Raw genomic sequence first — 21,527 nt, 5'->3', positions numbered from 1 at the left:
CTGCAAAGTTCCAGATGTGATCCTATGTGCCGGTACCAACGAGAAATACCTCCTCCTTTGCTCTCCAAAATGTGATGTTAGCAGATCCACTGCTCCAGCAGCCTGTGCATGCTGCCCTTCAGAGGCTACTCTCTGGCCAGCCTCCAGACCAAAAGCCACATAGCCTGCAGGCCTGCACTCTGCATGGTCACAGACTGCTTTCTGGACAAGCAATCTCTGCATGCCTGAGCCTTCCACCAGGGCTAAAAGTGAGACAGACATAAGAGGCAGAACAGGGGACCTCAGAAGTGTGCTGAGGTCACAAGTGTCCCCTGTGCTCCTCTTTTAAGAATGGAAAAGATCTGCCCATCCTAACCTGCCTCTGAAGTACCACAGACCCGCACAAAACAGACCACATCCTCAGCGTCACACTGCTTCCCTCAAAAGAGCAAGTAGGAAGGAAAGCACTATAGGGCAAAGCTCTTCAAAATTTCAGTATTGCAAAAGTGCCCAAAAGGCTGCAGTAAGGGGGTGTGTTTGCTTTAAAACACAAGTGGGCAGAACAGGCTGAAATATACTGCGGGCAGCTGACCTACTGAGGCATGGAGAGGAAGGATTAGTTGAGCTAATGATTCTTTCTCAGCTCTGCTCTTGTGAAAAGTTTCAGGGGAGCTCTAGCATTGACCAAGAGCAAACAGGACTTTAAAGTGCTATCAGAAATCACACCATCAACAGCAATGGACTCAGTTTATCAACTCCAGAAGCACCAAGGTTGGGTTAGTCCTGTTGCTGAAACATATTGATTCCCCATATTCTGCTGTTTGAAGCAATGATTTTATTTTGTTTGCTTTCACCTCCTGAATGGCCGTGGGCTGTGCTGGGAAAGGAGGCTCAGTTGTTGCTTTAAAATCAGTGACTAAAAGGAGGTTATGTTAAGATATGTAAAAAAATGGACAGAGCAGAGCAGGAAAAGGAGGCTCTGCTTTCATCTTCCAGTGAAAGGTGAACAGAGAGACAATCAATACAAATGGTGGAAAACTGGTAAAAGAAATACTAAAACTGTATCAAGTTAGTTTATGGAATTCACTATTGAAAGATAGCATTGGAACCAACAGCTTAACAAAATCCAACAAGCAAGAGTTCTTGTATGCTGTTGGGAACAAAACCTTCAGGTATTGCTACCAGAGCCTGCAACACTCCTGGTCCATCATAGCACTGTTAGCAGTTGCAAGATAGTTTTCCAGAGCTTCCTTGGAGTGTGTTGGAGCTGTGTGAAGGAGGGAGAGAGCACTGAGTCTTGCCTGGGGCTGGTTCTGCAGCTCAGGGGTTGAAGGAGGACAGAGGAGAAGCTCTTTGATCTAGCTGATGCCCTTGTAAATGTTTATGCTTTGCTGAAGGCCTCTGGGGAATCAGTTATGCTGAAGAATGTCCAAGAAAGGCAGACAACAGAAGATTTCCAGAGTCACAGTAGTTAAAGTTTTAAAAGAAACCAAAACAAACTAGAAGTTTAGTAGGGTTGCAGCCTCCTGTGGTGTGGGGCCCAGGCCAATGCTGTGAGCACTGGGAGAAAAGTTCTCCCCTCTGTAGATCCTCTCACTGCCTGCTTGTGCTTGCCCTCTCCTGTCTGTGCCCTTCAAAAAGTCACCATTCAGGGATAGTTGGAAAGGCGCAGCATGGCTCTGGCCCCATCCCACCCCTCCCTGGCCCTGCCATGCCTCCCTGCCCATGTAGGACACTTACTCATGCAGTCCCCTCCGTACCAGCCAGCTCTGCATGCTGCACAGTAGATCCCTTTGATATAGAAGTCATCGAGCGTCCCTCCCCAGGAGCCATTGCGACAGGACTTGCAGTTCTCAAAAATGGTGCAGCCTGAAAGGAAAGCCACGGTGTTAGATGACGGCCAAGGTGGATTGTGCCGCAGGAAGAGGAGCGGTCTCTCCTTCTTCTCCTCAGAGAATGCCGGTTATGTGAATGACTGCTGTGGTGCTGACAACCTCCCCGCTGTGAACTGTACCCAACCTCCACCTCCAAACCCTAAGCAGCTCAAACTCTGAGATTTGGAACCAAACTCCCAATATGACTTGTCCAAACATCTTAATCTCATTGCTCCGACTGTAAATGTCTCTCTCAGAAGTCTCAGTGTGGCTGCTGGTGCCACCTGGGCCCAGCCCAAGTGATTCTGATGTCTTCTAACCTGGTCCTGTCTCCTCCTGCCCTCGCCTTTCACTTCACCCTTTCTACTTTGGTAGCTAGACTTCTGAGTCATAGAGCCATAGACCGGTTTAGACCTTAAAGATCATCTAATTCCAACCTCCTGCCATGGGCAGACTGTTATAAGGTGTTCCCTGAGCCTTCTCTTCTTCAGGCTGAACAAGCCCAACTCTCTAGTCGTCTCTCCCTTCTTGCTTTGGGCATACAAACAATCCCAGAGCATCTACATAAAGCTGCTGTTGTGAAGCCAGCTGCAGCATTGCCCTTTGACAGCTTCCCAGCCTGCTCAGGACACCCAGAGGATAACACTGCCAGTGGAAAGTGTGGTGGGTTTTTTTTCTGGCAGCAACACTACCTGCTGCACAGGACCTTGCCACGTGTCCTGCTGCTGTCAGCAGAGTAGCAGAGGAAGCTCCTAAGGAGATCGGGGGCAATGCCGTGCCCATTTAGTTTTGCCTGCCCTTGGCTCTCCCCTCCCAAGCAGCTACTCTTACGTGCTGAAGCTTTGGCCAAAGTTCCAGTGCAAATGGAGTGTGGCCCGAAACATACCTGGGTGGATTAAGCAGGAGTCACACTCGTTGTCCTCATTCCTGCAACAGGGAATGGTGTAGCCCACTCTTTCCTTCTGTCCTGGGCAGATGCACTCAATTTGGTCATATTCGCAGCACTCCCGGCACATGATATTCCACTCAGCACCTGGGCAGTTTTCATTGATCACTGTGTACTCTGCCAGCAGGGAACAGAGAAGTGAACACAAGGAAATAATCCATTATCTGCCATGGATTGACATGACCAGAGGCAGTCTGCCACAGTAAGTGCAGATCCCATTTCTCCACCAGCACACTAAGTTCTATAAAGTGAGCTCTAATGAGTGCATGGTGCTGTCAGCATGTCTCCTCACCAGCTGACAGGCCTGATGACTATTTTCATGGAGTTTGGTGGTAAAAAGAGAGAGAGTAAACTAGAAAGATGAGGCGTGAAGGAAACATAATGAGACTGTCTCTTTCTTGCATTTCCCTCTCTCTTACCCCCTTTTTTTTTTCTTTTTTTATTCATTGTGGTTAGGTAACATCCTTTTTTCTATTGTTTTAAACTCTGAGTAACGAGGCTCCCTTGTTATTACAACAAGCCATACATATCTAAGGTATAGCATGTCCAGCCGTGCCTGTACATGGCTCCCTGCTCACACAGATGTTTTGATCCTCTGAAGCCTCGAGCACCTCTGTGCTGGAGACAGGCTGAGAGAGCTGGGCTTGTCCAGCCTGGAGCAGAGAAGGCTCTGGGAAGACCTTAGAGCAGCTTCCAGTGCCTAAAGGGATGACAAGAAATCTGGAGTAGGGCTTCTTAGAAGGGCCTGTAGGGACAGGACTAGGGGGAATGGCTTTAACCTGACAGAAGGGAGATTTGGACGAGATATTAGGAAGAAATTTTTCCCTATGAGGGTTGGTGACACTGTGGCACAGGTTGCCCAGAGAAGTTGTGGCTGCCCCATCCCTGGCAGTGTTCAAGGCCAGGTTGGATGGGGCTTGGAGCAACCTGGTCTAGTGGAAGGTGCCGTGTCCATGGCAGAGGGTTGGAACTAGATGAGCTTTAAGGTGCCTTCCAACCCAGACCATTCTATGATACTATGATATGCGTATATATTTTCATATGTAGAGCTTGTGTACACAATAGGGTCAAAAAGCAGATGCTACTTGGTGAAACAAATGTGTGTATTTATAGTGTAGGTGAGTTGAATTAACTTGGCCCTTAAAGAATTGTAAAAATAAATCTACTGCCACCTAGAAATGCTGTTTGATCACTTCTTGCCCTTGTCTCAACTGAAACAATAAAAATAGTCTGTCTTTGATTTACTGACAATTTTTGGGTAACATATGTAGCCTTGACAAGGAAATAGGTGGATTTGAGGTTTTTTTGAAGTGATGCTCTGGAGGATTTTCTTCACATATATCATTAAATCAATTATTCTGAAGTTTTGTAGAAGCTATTTTTTAAAGAAATTAGTGTGATGACTCTGCACCTCTTTTATAATGGCAGGATCCCTTTTGTTTGCATAAATATCTCTTAGGCTACTGAGCAAAAGGCAAAGGAAGCCTTTCCCTCTGAAGTTTAAGAGGGAGATGCACAGAGCCACTCGTGTGTAGCAAATGTTTGTTTCTGTTTCTGTGCTCATCCTGGGCTCCAGGGAGGAAGAGGCACAGCCCTGCTCCCCATGCCCACACTTGGCCAGTATTACCCTAAACCAGAAGAAAATGAGGCAGGGAAGTGTGAGGGAAGATTTATTGACAGAGTAGAATTCTTGAAGGCAGGCCTTGGCCAAATGTGGCAGAGATAATTGTGGGGTGCTTTGTGGCCCTGACTTTGATAATCTTCCGAAACAGGCAGCCTGACTCGCAGGCAGTGGCTGTGTCTCCTAGGATCAAACACAATCCAGAAAGTGGCTTGACCTTTCTTTGGGAGAAGCAGGAAGAAGCTGCTTGACAACCCATGCAAAATATTTAGCTGAAAAGAACAAACAAGTCTCTGGACAGGCAAATAAACAGTGGATTAACTTATGGGATTTTAAGGATGGAAGAAAAGCTCAGTAAATCCAGGCATAAACAGCACACATGGAAGCAGCTCAAGACCACAGAAACTAAGCAAAAAATGGCTGTGTTGGGAAAGCACATGAACTTCCAGGGCAGGTGTCAGAGGGAAGACCTGCTTGGCTTTGGCACAAAAGCAATTTTTCACCCAATGCTTTGAGCCCACTGTGAGGGGCAAGTGAGATGGCAGATAAGCACTGAGGCATACACAGGGTGGCTGATCCTTCTCATATGTTTCCAGGTTCAGATGGCAACACACTCATGCTTTTCACTACCCTGCGTCTAGTGAGACCACCTAGTCCCTGTAGCACATTTCAGAAGATAAGGCTGTCAGCAACAGATTTTGTAAAGCAGTAGGAGGGGACTGGATTTGATGGATGGACCACTCAGTGGATAAATAAAGAGTTGGCTGGAAGGTAACAGAGAATTTCCATCAGTGACTCTGTGTCCAAGTGGAGACCACTGACAGTGGTGTCCTCAGGGGTCACCAGTCAATGACAAAGATGTTGAGCAGCCTGGAAAAGCCAACTGTGAAAGCCCAGAAACTTGTGACAGGACAAGAGAGAATGGCTTTAACCTGACAGAGGGGAGATTTTGATTAGATACATGGAAAAAGTTCTTCCCTGTGAGGGTGGTGAGGCCCTGGCACAGGTTGCCCAGAGAAGCTGTGGCTGCCCCATCCCTGGCAGTGCTCAAGGTCAGGTTGGATGGGGCTTGGAGCAACCTGCTCTAGTGGAAGGTATCCCTGCCCATAGTAGGGGTGGAGTTGGAGGGCCTTTACGCTCCTTTCCAACCCAATTCTGTGCCACTGGCCATCATATTTGAAAAATCATGGCAGTCAGGTGAAGTTCCCAACAACTGGAAGAAGGGAAATATAACCCCCATTTTCAAGAAGGGGAAAATGGATGACTCGGGGAATTACAGACCAGTCAGTCTCACCTCTGTGCCTGGCAAACTCTTGGAGCAGATTCTCCTGGAAGGCATGCTAAGGCACATGAAAAACAAGGAGGTGCTTGGTGACAGCCAGCATGGCTTCACTAAGGGGAAATCCTGCCTGACCAATTTGGTGGCCTTCTATGATGGGGCTACGAAACTGATGGACAGGGGCAGAGCTGTTGACGTCATCTACCTGGACTTGTGCAAAGCGTTCAACACTGTCCCACATGACATCTTTGTCTCTAAATTGGAGAGACATCAATTTGATGGATGGACCACTTGGTGGATAAAGAACTGGCTGGATGGCCGCACGCAAAGAGTTGTGGTCAATGGCTCGATGTCCAGCTGGAGACCGGTAACGAGTGGTGTCCCTCAGGGATCGGTGTTGGGACCGGTCTTGTTCAACATCTTTGTTGGTGACACGGACAGTGGGATTGAGTGCACCCTCAGCAAGTTTGCTGATGACACCAAGCTGTGTGGTTCGGTTGATAACACCGGAGGGAAGGAATGCCATCCAGAGGGACCTTGACACACTTGTGAGGTGGGCTGATGCCAACCTTATGAAGTTTAACCATGCCAAGTGCAAGGTCCTGCACCTGGGTCGGAGCAATCCCAGGCACAGCTACAGGTTGGGCAGAGAAGAGATTCAGAGCAGCCCTGCAGAGAAGGACTTGGGGGTGTTGATCAATGAAATAATGAACATGAGCCGGCTTCAGTGTGCGCTCGCAGCCCAGAAAGCCAACCATATCCTGGGCTGCATCAAGAGGAACGTGACCAGCAGGTCGAAGGAGGTGATCCTGCCCCTCTACTCTGCTCTCATGAGACCTCACTTGGAGTATTGTGTGCAGTTCTGGTGTCCTCAACATAAAAAGGACATGGAACTGTTGGAACAAGTCCAGAGGAGGGCCACGAGGATGATCGGGGACAGGAGTACCTCCCATAAGAAGACAGGCTGAGAAAGTTGGGGCTGTTCAGCCTGGAGAAGAGAAGGCTGCGTGGAGACCTCATAGCAGCCTTCCAGTATCTGAAGGGGGCCTAGGAGGATGCTGGGGATGGACTATGCATCAGGAACTGTAGTGACAGGACAAGGGGTAACGGGTTCAAACTTAAACAGGGGAAGTTTAGATTGGATCTAAGGAAGAAATTCTTTACTGAGAGGGTGGTGAGGCACTGGAATGGGTTGCCCAGGGAAGCTGTGAATGCTCCATCCTTGGCGGTGTTCAAGGCCATGTTGGATGAGGCCTTGGGTGTCATGGTTTAGTGTGGGGTGTCCCTGTCCATGGCAGGGGGGTTGAAACTAGATGATCTTAAGGTCCTTTCCAACCCTAACTATTCTATGATTCTATGATTCTCTGATGTTCCCAGTCAGTGTCTGAGGGCTGAGCTACAGTGATGGCAGTTCCTCACAGTGATGATGCCACCTCCCTTTCTCTCTGGTGCTGAGCTCAGGCTTTGTAGGAGCCAAAGGCTCCTCACTTTGGGGAACCCTCCCTGCTAACAGCTGGGCCCTGAGCTTCCTCTGTGCAAAGCTGAGGGTGGGTGATGAACCACAGCCTCTGTACCATGAACCCACAAAATCCAATGAAGGAAAGGAGTGGAAGAAGGTCACTCCTGGTGCTGCAGTAGATTGAAGGGTGAATAGTTTTAACCTGCTGGACTACCGAGCTTCTACCGTCACTCACTTTCTTCACAAAGTTACAGGGAATCCAGCTCTGATCTGACTTGCCAGGTTCTCACACATTCCTCACTTTCTCTGGTCCAGAATTCCCTTTTTTCACTTCTTATTTTTGCTTCACCTTTTCAAAACATGCCAGCTTCCTTGCCCAAGATGTGCTTGGGCAGGCTGGTGTGCCGCAGAGGAGCTTGAGCAGTTAACAATGTAGTCATCATCTCCCTGACACAAGTGTGTCTGGTTTTCCTATCACCCTCATGGCTGGGCACACATAAGACTCAGCCATCTCTGTCTTCTCTAAACCTGAAATACTATCTTGTTCCAAACTGCAGGACTTCGGAAAAGGTTGTAACAACTACACAAGAAATTCTTTTATTAGTACTTGGAAGGGTCATGATGGAGGTTTGACAGAAATATTGTTTGAAACTGAGTGGAAATGCAGCCTTCCAAATGGGCAGTTTTTACTGCACCGTTCTGAAAAGCCCAAAGTCTCCTCACAGGGTAAAAGAAGGCTCCATTAGTACCCACCCTGAAGTCTGAAGATATATTACTTACTCTTATGCCAATGAGTTCAACGAGGATGCCCCAATAATAAACAAAAAAATAGCTGCAAGAATAAGACCATCTTAAACACTGGTTCTATTCAATACAAGGTCTGCTGGATATGATAGTGATGAATCCTGTGGGATATACAGTAAGTCCAGTCAAATCTCTCATTGAGGGGAAAAGCAGAGACCTCTCTGGGATAGAAAAAAGTCTGATCATCAAATCAAGCTGTCTTAGAGCTCAGCTTAAAAGCCAAGCTGAATTTGACCTTGCAAAGGAAATTAAAATAATAGCAAAAGGTTCTTTAGGCATTTAAAGAATAAAGAAATAAGGAAAGAGGAAGAGAAACTTGTGGGATGGCGGTATGGATGAAATATAAGTCCATGGGTGGAGAATGTAGTGAGTTATTAGCTTTCATCTTCAGGGAGGTTGTTTATGGGGAGCATGGGTTTCAGGCTGTGGAAAAGAATAGTATGATGCATGTATTAGTGAGCTTATAACCAACTGCAGTTTGCACCTTGAGATGTTCAAGTAAACCAGTTTTGGTTTATCTTACTAGGTCAGGCTTAACACTTTAGTGATTCACAAACAGAATTGCTGCTTGAGGAGTGGGTCAGGCAGCTCATCAGAGTAAAACTGCAACTTCAGCAAACTTGTCTTTTGCCATGGCAAATTTGTCAGTCATGGTCACCTTGCTTGAGAGAAAGGGAATTTCTCTTCCAAAAGACTGAGAGCTGGCAAAATTATATGACTAAGAACTGAGGTGTTTTGAAGCAAACCCAATTACACCAATTAGCTCTTGTATCTTCTGCTTCCTTGGAAGAACAACTTTTTTAGGCTGCAGTAACTTTAAGCTGATATAAGCCCATGCTGCTGCTGAGATGGGATGTTTTCCTACCTTCTCTTCCTGATTTTCCATCTTCCCATTCCCACTCCTTATCTTTGTGCTAGTATTAGCTGCTATGTGGAGGGATCAGCTGACCAATCCAGCAGAAAACCAGTTTGCCATCTCCTTCCATCCTTGACGGGAAGGGAGGAAGAAAAGTTTACAACCTAAATGTGCTCTACACTCCTCCAAAAGAGAGAGCACCTGCTGGATATATGTATTTATCAGAAGTCCTGAAAGACGAAAGAAAGTGCTCGATACAGACATCCATATCTTGGTCTGAACTAATGGAACTTCCCATCCTACAAGTCCATTCTGTTATCCTGAAAAGATGAATTTTCATTTCATGCCTCAATTTACCCATGAGCATATTAGTAAAATGCTACTTAGGCTCAAAGAAATGCTATTTTAAATTGCTTTGAAAAGTGCCATATGAATTAAGAACACATTGTAAATCAGAGCAGATACAAATGGATATATCTGTAAAATTGGAAGTCGTCCGTAGAGGATGACTTTTGCAAAGTGGTTATTCAACCAGTTCGTGTTCCACGAGAGAGCAGGCCCCTTTTTATTTGATTACATTTTAATTTTTCAGCATGATGCTCAAAACCAATTACTGCCTTCTGCAGAAGAAATGAAGTTTTCAGGAGCAATTTCCTAAGGCTTTTACTAGGGAATGCTTGGCCATGAAATAATTGTGAAATGAAGCTCTCTCATTTAAAAGAAAAAATAGCTCCAACAGAGGTGAAACCTAGGTGAAACAGGTATCATTTTTTTAATTTATTTTTTTTTCACTTCTCATTTTTATTCCTGTTTTATAGAATCACAAAATCACAGACTGGTTTGGGTTGGAAGGGACCTTCAAGCTTATCCAGTTCCACTACACACCTTCCACTAGACCAGGTTGCTCCTAGCCCCGTCCAACCTGGTCTGAAGACTGCCAGGGATGGGGCAGCCACAGCTTCTCTTGGCAACCTGTGCCAGGGCCTCACCACCCTCATCTCTACTGTCATTGCACAGATGTGCAAGCTGGGCCCAACCCCATAAATATGGTGCTTGTAGACATTAACAACAAGAACTCTGAGCACACAGGAGGTAGAGAACTTGTCAGCTAGAAATGAGAAACATGTTGAGTGAAACCATGGCTCCACTGTGATGAATAGCAAAACTCTCCTTTTGATCTAAGTAAGGCCAAGACCTTGGAAGGGAAGAGAGATGTTCCCTTTAAGAGGTTTTTATTGGGGCTTTTTGAAAACAGTGTACCCCAAATCATTAATAATGAAGGAAAGTGCAGGTCTTTATTCTTAATCTCTTTTTGCCTCAGATAACCTATTGTGCAAAACAATGCCTGGTTTCCTAATAGATGTGTTAAAAGGGTGAAAGAGATAATGCTGTCACTAAAAACACTTGTTTCTCTTTAGAAATTATATACCTATTACTCTTTCTAGCAGCTGGGCTAATAAAAAGAGGAGATAAAATACATCCCTGTTTTAGTTTTACTCACTGTGTTTACCTCATGGGTCACAGACCTTTATTGAAAAATTAGACTGCACCTCCTGTAGAGTCAGTGAGCATCATGTATTGGGCATTGGCGTGTGCTTTCACACAGCAGTGAGAGTAGGAAGGGGGAAAAAGAAAGGATTTCTATTTGAAAAAATCAAAGCCAGTGGGTGAACGCAGAAGGAAATCATAGAATCATAGAATGGTTAGGGTTGGAAGGGAGCTTAAAGATCATTTAGTAACTTTAGTATGCTAAGCTGAATTTGTCCTCCTAATAAATGTGCATTAACTTGACAGTCTTTTTAAGTCCCAAATGCACAATCGTTTTCAAAGCAGACTAAACTACTGATGTATATTCTCTCTAAGAAAAGCACTGAAAACCTGTCTAGTGTATGTACAACTGTGTTCTGCTGGATAAGACCACTTGTCTTAAGCTCAGCCTTTTTAACAATTCAAATCATGTTTCACATAGGAAAAAAGGAGAATGTACATTCTGTTTTTGTTCAGGAATTGGGGTCTGCCTAATATTTTCAAATACGAGGGTCTCTATTCCAGGTTTTCTGTTGTCATATAGTGTTTAGTAGATATAAATTCAGATATAAATAGTCCTGATGGTATTCCTGATAGGCCATAGGTTTACTTCATTGTGCTCCTGCAGTAGTGCCCTTTCTACATTTGTAAGCTTCTATTCTTAACTAGGCTATGACAGACAAACTGTAAACTCCCAACACTTCTCCTCCAAGGAGAAAAGAATTGTTAGTTCAATAAAAAAATTATATTTGGGGTCTCCATCAGGCCCTTAACAGGAATCCCCATGTGACTTCCAAAGCTTGTATCTCTCTCCACACTGCCTTGTTTTGCTTTGTCTAAAAGGAAAGCCAAATAAAAATTGTTCCTATTTGTGAGATCCATAGTTTGCCCATCTAAGCAATGTAATGGTGGGTTAATGCAGAAACTGCGTTAACACAAATAGCTCTTGGGTTTTCTGTTTCCAGTCTTAACTGAAAACAGGACTGTTAATTCGGTCCTTCTACACGTTAAAGCCTTCTTAATCCCACTACCCCTCAGCCAACATCACCTCAGTTGTGATGCCAAATCATTCCCACCATTTTCCTCTTTCAATAAACCTACATGTCCTGCAGCCCCTCCTGTTGCCTGGTCTACCCACTGGTGCAGAGATGACTGAGAGCTCTTGAATAAGATGCCCATTCCTATAGGAAATTTCCTGTTCCCTTTCTTTCTGCATTTCAGCAGCCCTTGTTCCCTGAAGGTAAGCTGTAATATGCAAAATAAAGCCATACTCCACACCTCCTGAGTCAAAACTTTGCTCTTTTCCCCATTTTCTTGTACCAAACCCACATATCCTCTCCTTTCTATTTAGATCATAAACTGGTTTGGATTGGAAGGGACCTTAATGCTCGCCTAGTTCCAATACCCTGCCATGGGCAGGAAACCTTTACTCTATCTTTTTTGTCATAGTTGAATTGAAATCACCAGCCACCTATGCCACTAGCCAGGATGGTTTTAGCATCTAAAACAACCTGAAGAAGTCTGCCCTAAACCTCCTCCCCTTCAGCTTTGTCTCTGTAATTGTCAGCTGGCATTTGTGATTTTATTATAGGTGCTGGCTTCATCCAAGAAGGGCCATGACAGGCTAAAATAGCCAGGGTAAAGGCTAAAACTCAGAGGCTGCCTCATTACTCTTCAGACCTTGATTTTCTTGGATAAAGGAGCTTATTCTGGCCACAAAAGTTATGCTAGTGGGATCAGGAAGGGATTTTGTGCTGCAAGACAAAGAACAGGAACAGGAACAGTTAACGAATGAGTTAGTGACAGCATTGATGAAGTTAGAGAGCCCAGCCTTTGCTAATGGGGTCTGGGGGACAAAGCCAGGCTTCTGCAATAAGGGAGAATATTTGGGAATCTGTGGAGAAGAAGCAGCTGCCGTATTGAAATTCGTGACTACATAACATGAGAATGTGCTTGTGTTATAAACATGGAGGAGTGGTGCTGGACCTGTCTTGAGTTCTTGCTTGCTGTAGTTGGTGTGAGACCTGGAGCACACTGGCAGTTTATTTGAAGTTAATGCTGCCCAGACAGAAATATTCCACACAGACAGCAGTAAAACCCCACCATCTCAAATTTTACTCCTTACAGGGGTGTGTAGTCGAGCCCTAACCAAGGACTGCAGATGTCCCCATCTGTTCCCAGTGACAGATTGCCTCCCTGCCCTATGGCCTCCCTCCCCATTTGCACCACATCTCTGGTCTTGCAGGACAGAGAGGAGCATCCACGTCCTCAAGGGAGCTTGTGCTGCTGGAAGCACCCACAGGGCTCTGTGGTGGTGAGGGTTCATGGTGGGCCAACGAAGACCCAAACGCTGGCCACCAGCAGGCTTGCAGGGACCCTTGGGAGCCCCTTGAGATGGCCTTGGGTATGAGAGTACCCCAGCTTTTCTCCAAAACAAAAAGCAAGTCACTTTGTCCATGCTAGGAACCTAAACATGTGAACTGAAGTAACCCATCTGCTAAGATTGAATGCATCTGGATGCGTCTGAGTGCATCTGGCCTCCACTTCTCTAGACAGAGGCTGGAGGGGGAGGGAAAGAGAGGTTGGGAAGGGTTTAGATAGGCAGAAACAAACACATATATATTTTTAAGGAAATATGAGTCACTTGCACTTCAAGTTTATTCCAAAAATCAATTCCCAGACCTCCCCAGCTCCTGCCCCTAACTCCTGAGGCAGGCCCTGTGCAACTGGGTGTGATAAATAGGGATAAAAATTGGATACATCTGTGGGGAGGAGGCAAAATGCTCTTTCCCAACCTGCCCTGACATGCTAAGGCCACCGCTGCACTCTTGAATTGCTCCCCTGTCTCTGAGTGCCTCTCACACTGCTGCCGGAGGGGAGCTCCTGGCCCCCTCCTCTTGTCAGCAGCTGTGGGCAAGTGCCCACTCCACCAGCAGCAGGGCAGGGGAGGCACAGCCAGGAATGAGATGGGGCAAGAGGGGCACCTCCATGTGCCTCACAGGCCCTTCTCGCACTGCTCCTAGAGTGTGAGGAACTGGTGTCGAGGAGCCAGCATCCTCCCTCTCAAGCTTGAAGTCCAACAGCCCTCATCTCCTTGCCCTTCATTGTCCTATCTCCCCTTGTCACCAGCAGCCCGGTGCCTGCCCCCTCAGCAGGCCAACTTCACACCGTGACTGAGACATACTGCTCTGGCAGGAGGAGAGATCTGTCGGCCACCTCGCTGCTTTGACAGCTGCAGCCAATGCCTAGGGCTGCTCTGCCTCTATTTCTGTGCCACTGCAGCATGTGCCATGGAGCCACCTCTCCTGGTCAATGTGCAAGGTGGCACGAGGTGGAGGGTGGAAGGGTCAAGTCAGTGCTTGTGTAATGGAGGTGTGGAGAAGCTCTCTGTGGTCATGCCGCAGGGGAACATTGACAGGAGGTCACGCTGCAGGCACCAGTGGGCAGACATCGCTGGTCACTGCCTGTCACCTTCACCCTAGCCTCAGAGACAATGGCAAAGCATGGCAGAGGCAGACCCTTTTCTGCAGCCCCAGGTCAGGTGGGCTCTGAAGCACCGTCCTTGACACAGATGATTGATAGCCATCCCAGTCGCAGTGCCTGCATACCTTACAGCTCCCCCAATAACAGGCAGTTACCTTGCCAGGTGCACCATGGTCTGCAGCAGCTTGAAGGGCAGGTGATGTGAGGGCACATCAACTCCCGGTCCTTAGGGCTGCAGCTCCTGAGGAAGCAGCCAGCAGTGCCAACAGTGAGATGCTGCCAGCAGCTCTGGCCACCTCCACGTGTAAATAACAATAGCAAATCTGCACTCAGCAGTAACTGCTTTTTGCTTAACCTTATCAAGAAGAAACCATACATACTGGTTCAGCAGAAACTGGGGTGAGGCTTGAATATAAAAAAGATCATTCTGCTTTAACGGGGCTTCCTCTTCGAAAGAATAATATTGGCAGAACTAAAGCCCAGATCGGAAACAATGTGTGGCTTTTGTTTTCTTTTTTTCCTTCACTTTTTCCCTCCCTTGCCTTCATTCTCGGTGTTGGGGCTGGAGAGGAAAGTCTCCGTCTTGCCAAACTAAACAAATTACGCTTTACAATTCGGAGACTTAAATGGCTCTTTTTATCATAATTTCCTTAGCTCAGTGTTGAGAAAATAAAGCGGTAGTAAGCAGAGTGATTGCATACCCTTTTCCTTATGGCTATTGGCAAACAAATGCAGCCAGTTGTTTCTCTTTAAGTCTATTAAGTTTGCCTGGAAATCATCCCTGGACAAACCTCCCCCCACACACACTCCATGCTGGCAAGAAAAAAAATAAATAAAGCAGAGCCCCTTCTTTCTGTTATTACCATCCCTGCAGATGTCCCTACTTCCCATGACAGCACATGAGATCAAAACTCTCTGAAGGAAAGGGACTCATTCGGCTGTGCCGGGAACATACACGCTCACTTACGGTACCTCTTGGCAAGCAGGAGATGAGCAGGAGCTGGAGCAGAGTGAGTCCTACATGCGTCCAGGGGGCTTGCTCCATAGTGCCTGGGCCAGTGCAGCGGTGTGACTGCTCGGGAAGGGAAAGCAGGCAAACAGCTTTCACTGGGACCTCACCAGCTCCGGTCTGCAAGGGATCTCGGATTTCAGACCTCAGCTCTCTCCCATCCTCACCAGAGGGGAACTACCTTCAAGAGACTTCTCAGGCATCCAGAAGCACGACGTCACCCCAAACCTCTCCAACTGCTGCCTTAACCCTTTCTGGACTCTGGCAGCTGATCCCTTTTGTGATGGGTTTATTGACACAGCGCTCAGCTCCGAGGTAGCAATTTTCGTTTTGGAAAGAAAGATATTGCAAAGGGGGAGGAAACAGAAATGTGAATATCTACTTATGTGAGTCATCCCAGTTGCTGTGGGTGAGCTGAAATTACGGACGTCTCCAGAGGGAGGCACTTTGGATAACCCCTTCCTTGGGCTTCCAGGGGTTGATGCATCCTGGGGTGCTGCCCCTGATGTTGGGTGGGTGCAGACTGGGGCTCCTGTCCCATGCTCCAGTGACCAGGCAGCCTGGCCAAATGACATGTTCTACTTTACAATGTGCTTAAAATAGCCATGTATTTTTATGGTGGGCAGATGAATGAATGAGGCTCACTAAAAGTTCACTCCACAGTGGATGAAAAACACAAAAAACAAAAGGAACCACTTGGCATATGTGGGCTTGAGCTAGTCAAAACTTTTACAGAGTACATTTCTGCCAGGAAATGCAATTTTGGCAAAATTGAGATGTTTGGTCAGAACATGTTGATATTGAGGAAATGTTCAATCCAAACAAAGGATGCTATTTAATTTGGATTTTATCTTTGTGCCATATTTTTTTCTGCCTTTTCTATTAACACATGATACTGATTTTATCTGGTCTTCAGCCTATAGTTCATAGCAGTATCCTTTATTTTATCTAATGTATTTCTTGCACAGTTTTTCAATACCATCCAAAGGACATATTTCATAGCTCTAAATCTGACTTTTTCAATTTCATTTCAGTTGCAAGGGGTTTTTTTGTATATATTGTGAGAGGGAAAATTTGAAATACTGGCATTTGCTTTGGAGTAGAAATTCAAGTATCTCAAAAAGGCTTAACAAATACCTACAGCTGTTTGTAAAGCTCTAGGCATGTTGAGCAACCTCAAAAATTTGAGAGCAGTAGCCAGTGGAAACCTTGAGTAGTTTACTGTGGTGGAAAATCCATTACAGCTTCAGGTGGTCTGTCATGGGGTGAATTCCTCTAACCAGACCTTTGTCTAGGTTATACATGACTAGTGTTTGTTCACCTTTGTTATAAAACAATACCAATGTATTCATGATTGGTTATTTTTCTCCAAATCTCATAATGCTGATGTAAACCCACCATTAAAAATACTAAGATAAGAAGACCTGAGATAGATGCCAAGTTTGTAACCATTATGGCATATAGTGCTACTCAGAACATGTCAACATGACATGGCACTTGTAGGACATTTTGCACTTAGCTGCCATTTGACTTTCTGCATGGCTCCCAAAGATGGAACCAGTGCTCTTCCCTAATTCCAAGTTTGGGTTACTTTAAGAAGCCTTTCAGTGTCAGGAATAAAAAAAAATAAGGAAAAAACCTGAAGCCCCACCAAACCAGATGAAAACAGTGAAAACAGGGAACCCTTACCTCTTCACAAAGAAACACAAAAGTATTTCAAGGCCAGGTTGGATGGGGCTTTGAGCAACCTTGTCTAGTGGAAGGTGTCCCTGCCTGTGGCAGGTGGTTGGAATTGGATGATTTTTAAGGTCCCTTCCAACCCAAACCAGTCTGTGATTCTATGATTCTAATGTCTGTGGAATTATGATTAGTTTATTTCCTAGCCCTCATTTCTGGTAAGCAATTAAATTATTTAACCTAGTAAGTCCTTTTAGTGGCTTGCAGATATCTGAGGCGTAGATGTCTCTGCGGGGGAGTCTCATGGGGATGTAAGACAAAATCTGGTTTTGGTGTGTGATGTGAAGGGAAATCCCAGGGCACTGAATGAGGCTGGACACAGGGAAAGAGAGTGTTAAGACCAGACACAGAGGACCTAACACTTGGGTTTCTCATAAAGGCCAGAAACACTAGGGAAAACACACCCACAAGGGCCACAGCTGTTTGTTTCTTTGGGCCAGTTCTTGTGGCAAGACATTTAACACAGTAGAAAAAGAGCAGGTGAAGCTGTGTCTTGGTCATGTGAATGGAGCAGACCTGCAGGGACACCTTCAGTTTTAAGGTGGAAAAGTGGCCTTTCTGCTTGACGGATGAATGGGCTAAAGGGGAAAGCTGGTAAATCTATGACATCTTTTTGTTTTTCTTTTCTCTGAGGGAAGGTAATTATGCTACCAGGAAATCTAGTTGCACTCAGCATTACTCTACAGTGCTTAACTCAGCTTGGCACCTTGCAGTGGATCCACTGCCTCCTCAGAGAATGGCTCAGCAGCCAAATAAGTGAACTCAGCCATGATCACACAGATTTGCACATGGCCTGTTTGCATGGATTGTCTAGTAGAATGTCACTGTAGCACCAGGAATGACTCTGGGCAACTTACACAGTGCTCCTGAATGCACTTTTTGCATTCCTATTAAGAGGCAGAGACCAAACCAGGCACATCTTACTGGCCAAATATTTCTGGCTATATGTAATCCTCCATGAAAGAAAGCTAAAAGCTCTTAACCATGTGTCTGTACTGCTGAGGAAGCTCACTGTGGCATTTGGCTGCAATGTTTTATCTGCCCTGTTGCTGAACATACTTAGTGTACAGGTTTGAAAATTACGTTCCGCTGAAACTGGATTGTAAAAATTGATAGAGTTACCATACTTTAATAGCCATTTCAAAGCAGCTAGCAATCCCTCTCAACCTAGAGTAAAACAAGCCCTTTGATAATTATAATTGACCACTGAGTGAATAATTAATGTGTAATTAATACCACTAACTTGTACTTCTAATAATCTGCCAGCAAATCTGAGACATGAAAACACTGTGTGATCCAGTCTGCAAGAACAGAAAGAATGCCACCGTTTTACCTTGGTGAAAAACTGACATGGATGGAGATGACCTAAGGTTCATATCCTGCGGTGGCAGGTCGTGAAAGGTACACAGTAACTTCACCCCAGTTCCATACTCGAAGCTCTGGGCTGTCCTGCTTGAGAGGAATCAGTGCAGAATAATTAGAGATGAATGTATAGTTGTGGATAAAAATAATTTGGACTTCAAATAAAACCACTGTCTCAGAGCCAGACAGACTTTTTTCAGTGTTTGAAAATTTAGCGAACTTCCCCCCTTCCCCTGCCCCCCAAACCTATTTTCACAAACTACTGAAATCTCTTGTTTCTGTTACTGGAACATTACTAGAAAACTTTCTTGTTTTGTGACTTCTGCTCAGATGATTCAATCCCAAATGGCCCTGATTATGTTCCAAATCTCCAGAGCTTCTGCTGAAGGAAATCTGTGATTTTCAGTGTTATTCATTTATGCTACTACAGATTGGATGCCTTCACAGGACATCCTTCTTACAAGAACATTTGGACCCCATTTCTCTCCTCATAGACAGAATTCCCACTGAAACTAGTGTAGTCTTCTGCCAAAGAAAGAGTTTGAATCATCTGAGCTCAGACGTGCTCCCAGCAGGGTTGGTGGAGTTACATCTTGAACTTTAGTGACTGGCCAGTAATACCCATTCCACTCAAACAAAACCTGAAGAAACTATTTGAAAGACATTGTAAAAGAAAATGGGCCCACTTAGAGGCTGGAAAGGGCTTGTATCTCAGAGGGAAAATAAAGTTCAAATGAAAATCAGTCCTGGAGCTTTAAGAGTAGCAGAAAAAGCAACTAATGAATGATTAGCACTGATGTTTTATTCCTCCCCTCAAAGCATTATTTTTGGATAATCTCCTTTTAGAGGTGAGAATGCAAAGCGTTTGCCTTTAAAACACATCTTTTAGAAGAAATCCCAGACCTCACTGTAACATCTGAGGAACATTTTATAAGTTTCTGGCAGTACTGAGGGTAAGTATACTTTGCCCTTTGGGCTTCAAGTTTGCCAAACGTGTGCAATGCAATATCTAGCATTTATGAACCACAGTAGAATTGTGGCAGCCTACCTACACAGGCATCCATAGGCAAGGGCACTTTGTGCAGCTTTTCCTGGCCTGAGCTCCACAAACTATGCCCATCACTGTGTGGGATGTTAATCTTCAGTGACTGAGGCATCACAGTCCAGGAAAGCTAAATGGGTGAGAATGGGAGAAGCCAAAAACAGCTGGGAGCTGTAGTGCCAGCACACATTACAGACCCTGATCTAATAGGACTGGTAGTGATAAGGGTAATGATTGTCTTTTTAAAAAAGATTTTTTACAGGAAAATGGAGGTAGTTTAAAAAATATGATTCCAAATACATTTCTGGGCAAGTGATCAGCAAAATATGGCCAGAAGAATATGACTGCTTAATGGCATCTAACCAGCAATATTCTTTTTTTTTTTTTTTTTTTTTTTCAGTTATTATTTCATGTTTTAATCTGTTTGGATGGTTTTTTCAGTGATCCTTCTGTGTTTCACTTTTGTGTACAGTCTGTGATGATCTTCACCATAGCAATGTGTTAGAAAAGAAACAGGTGGAAGATTTGGTTTGAAGTTAGAACTAGCCCATAGACAAGCCTAGTTATCAATCAGTCAGCTTTTATAGTCTACGTCTGATAGTCTGATATTATAGTCTAATATAGTCTGATATTATAGTCTAAGGGGGTAGCAAAACATTATATATTTCCCTACATGGAAATGAATAACCTGCAGATTCAGTCATTCTTGTGGTATACATTCTTGCTTCGTAGTTTAATAAATAAGGCTTCCTAGGTTAATGAATAAAACTTTTAGTCTGTATAGCAACTTCAAACTGATCACCAAAACAGCAGACATTAAAATTTACCAACTGCTTTGGGTTTTATTTCAGTTGGGTTTATGTTTTATGATCATGGGTACATATGAGTCAGCGTGGAAGCCAAGAAGAGAATATGATTTTGAGACAGAAACTTAACCATGCTTCACCTAGAAGGCTAGCCTAGCACTGCAGCATGAAGTCCAGTCAGATGAACATGTGCATGAAATAAAGGTCAGAAAAATATGTGTTGCAAGTAATTGGTGGAAGGTCAGCTTTTCAGAAGTGCTGAATGTCTGATTTTTCAAACTGGAAATGTAGAAGTATAGCACTTCTGGAAATAGGATTCATACAATCTGATACTGCATTGCAGTTAGATAATGGAGTGATGTAAGACTTGAGCAGTGCTGTCTGACAAAAAGAGCTTAGTTTGAAGTGCAGTTTTTTGATGATCTCCTTTTCTCCTTTCACTGATGCCCATAAAAACTTACATTAAGGCTTACTTTCTCTGTCCCTCTAGGTCAAATTTACCAGTGTCCTTATGAATGTGCTGTGAAAAAGCCTAGTTAGGAACAACTGTGAAATTCTAACTACAAGAAGTAATGAAATCATTCACCTTTTATACAGTTGTCTTGCATGTTATACAAGTAAATAATCACGAAATGTACAGTAACACACCATGTATCTTTCCAATGCATCTTTGGGAGTTCTAACATCCGTCATTTAACATCCAGTTAAATAATTTCCCAGTTTTTCTGTCCGTCTGCCTTGATTGACTTGACTGACCTTGACCAAAAGGGGGGGGGCCTGAATAATATGACAAAGACTATAAAACTATAATGATTCAGAAAGAGAAAAAAAAAACTAATAGATGAAGTGGACGAGATCTTTCAGAACAGTAGTCCATTCTGAGAACAATTGGACAAGGTCACCAGGGCATTGCAAGATTTGATCTCATCATATAAAGAGATACACTGATCAAAATCTCACGCCAATATGCAGCCATGTCTTCAATTTTATTAAAAAAAACCAAACAAACCAAACAAACAAACAAAAAAAATCCCCAAACTCCATCAGAATCTTCAGCTAGTGCAAAACTAGGTGCTGAAAAACAAGCTGCTCAAAAGGAACATCTTGTCTTCCATCCCTGTCAGACACTGATGTGGCAGTTGACAGTCCCAATGATCCTGCTTCCACATATTTATTCTCCATGTCATCCTTGTCATCTTCAAACTCTGGCATGCCAGACCACTACTGATGTTTCACTTAAAACCTTGAAAAAAATGAATGAAAAATGTTTCATAATGGCTTTTCTTTTATTGTTTTTTAGGCAGTGATGTCATGATCTGTTTGCACCAGGAAATCACCTGTGTATCTAATGCTATAAAAAAATGCCTCTTGGTATAAATCTGTTACTTACAGCTGTATATGCTGGGGAGATTTAGAAGATTTATAAACTCTTAATCAAGCAAAAAGACTATACACAAAAAAACCCCCATAAACTAAAAGGTTCATTCAGGTTAAAGGAAGACCTTGTATAGCTCATAAGATCTCTGTTTAAATATTCACAAAGATACTACACTGTAATGATTGCAATGGATTTTCAGCTCTGACCTAGCAAAGACTTAGGCATCTACTTAACTTTGTTTAAGCCAGTAATCCCACTGAATTCAGTGGGTCTAAATGTCACTTTTTAAAGTTTTTGAAGCCTAGAGGTATTAGTGCATAGCCATAACTGAAACTTTGAAAAGTGACAACATCAGGAGTCACACA

General features: G+C 44.4%; 1 protein-coding gene across 2 annotated transcripts in view; it reads right to left on the bottom strand.

The window, feature by feature from the left end:
• Positions 1–14,873, bottom strand: part of PAMR1 (peptidase domain containing associated with muscle regeneration 1) — a gene marked incomplete at both ends in the record, with an annotated part of 52,369 nt that extends 37,496 nt beyond the window's left edge. For both annotated transcript variants that reach the window (XM_080619126.1, XM_080619127.1), the window contains 3 exons: positions 1,720–1,848; positions 2,740–2,916; positions 14,801–14,873. In XM_080619126.1, coding sequence (XP_080475252.1) covers positions 1,720–1,848; positions 2,740–2,916; positions 14,801–14,873 — 379 coding nt within the window. The remainder of the gene's footprint in view (positions 1–1,719; positions 1,849–2,739; positions 2,917–14,800) is intronic.
• Between the last annotated feature and the right edge of the window lie 6,654 nt (positions 14,874–21,527).

The sequence above is a fragment of the Psittacula echo genome (genome assembly GCF_963264785.1).
Source record: "Psittacula echo genome assembly, chromosome: 5".
NCBI classification, from domain to species: Eukaryota; Metazoa; Chordata; class Aves; order Psittaciformes; family Psittacidae; genus Psittacula; species Psittacula echo.
Note: the sequence above shows the minus strand (reverse complement) of the source record. Positions and strands in the feature narration are given on the sequence as shown.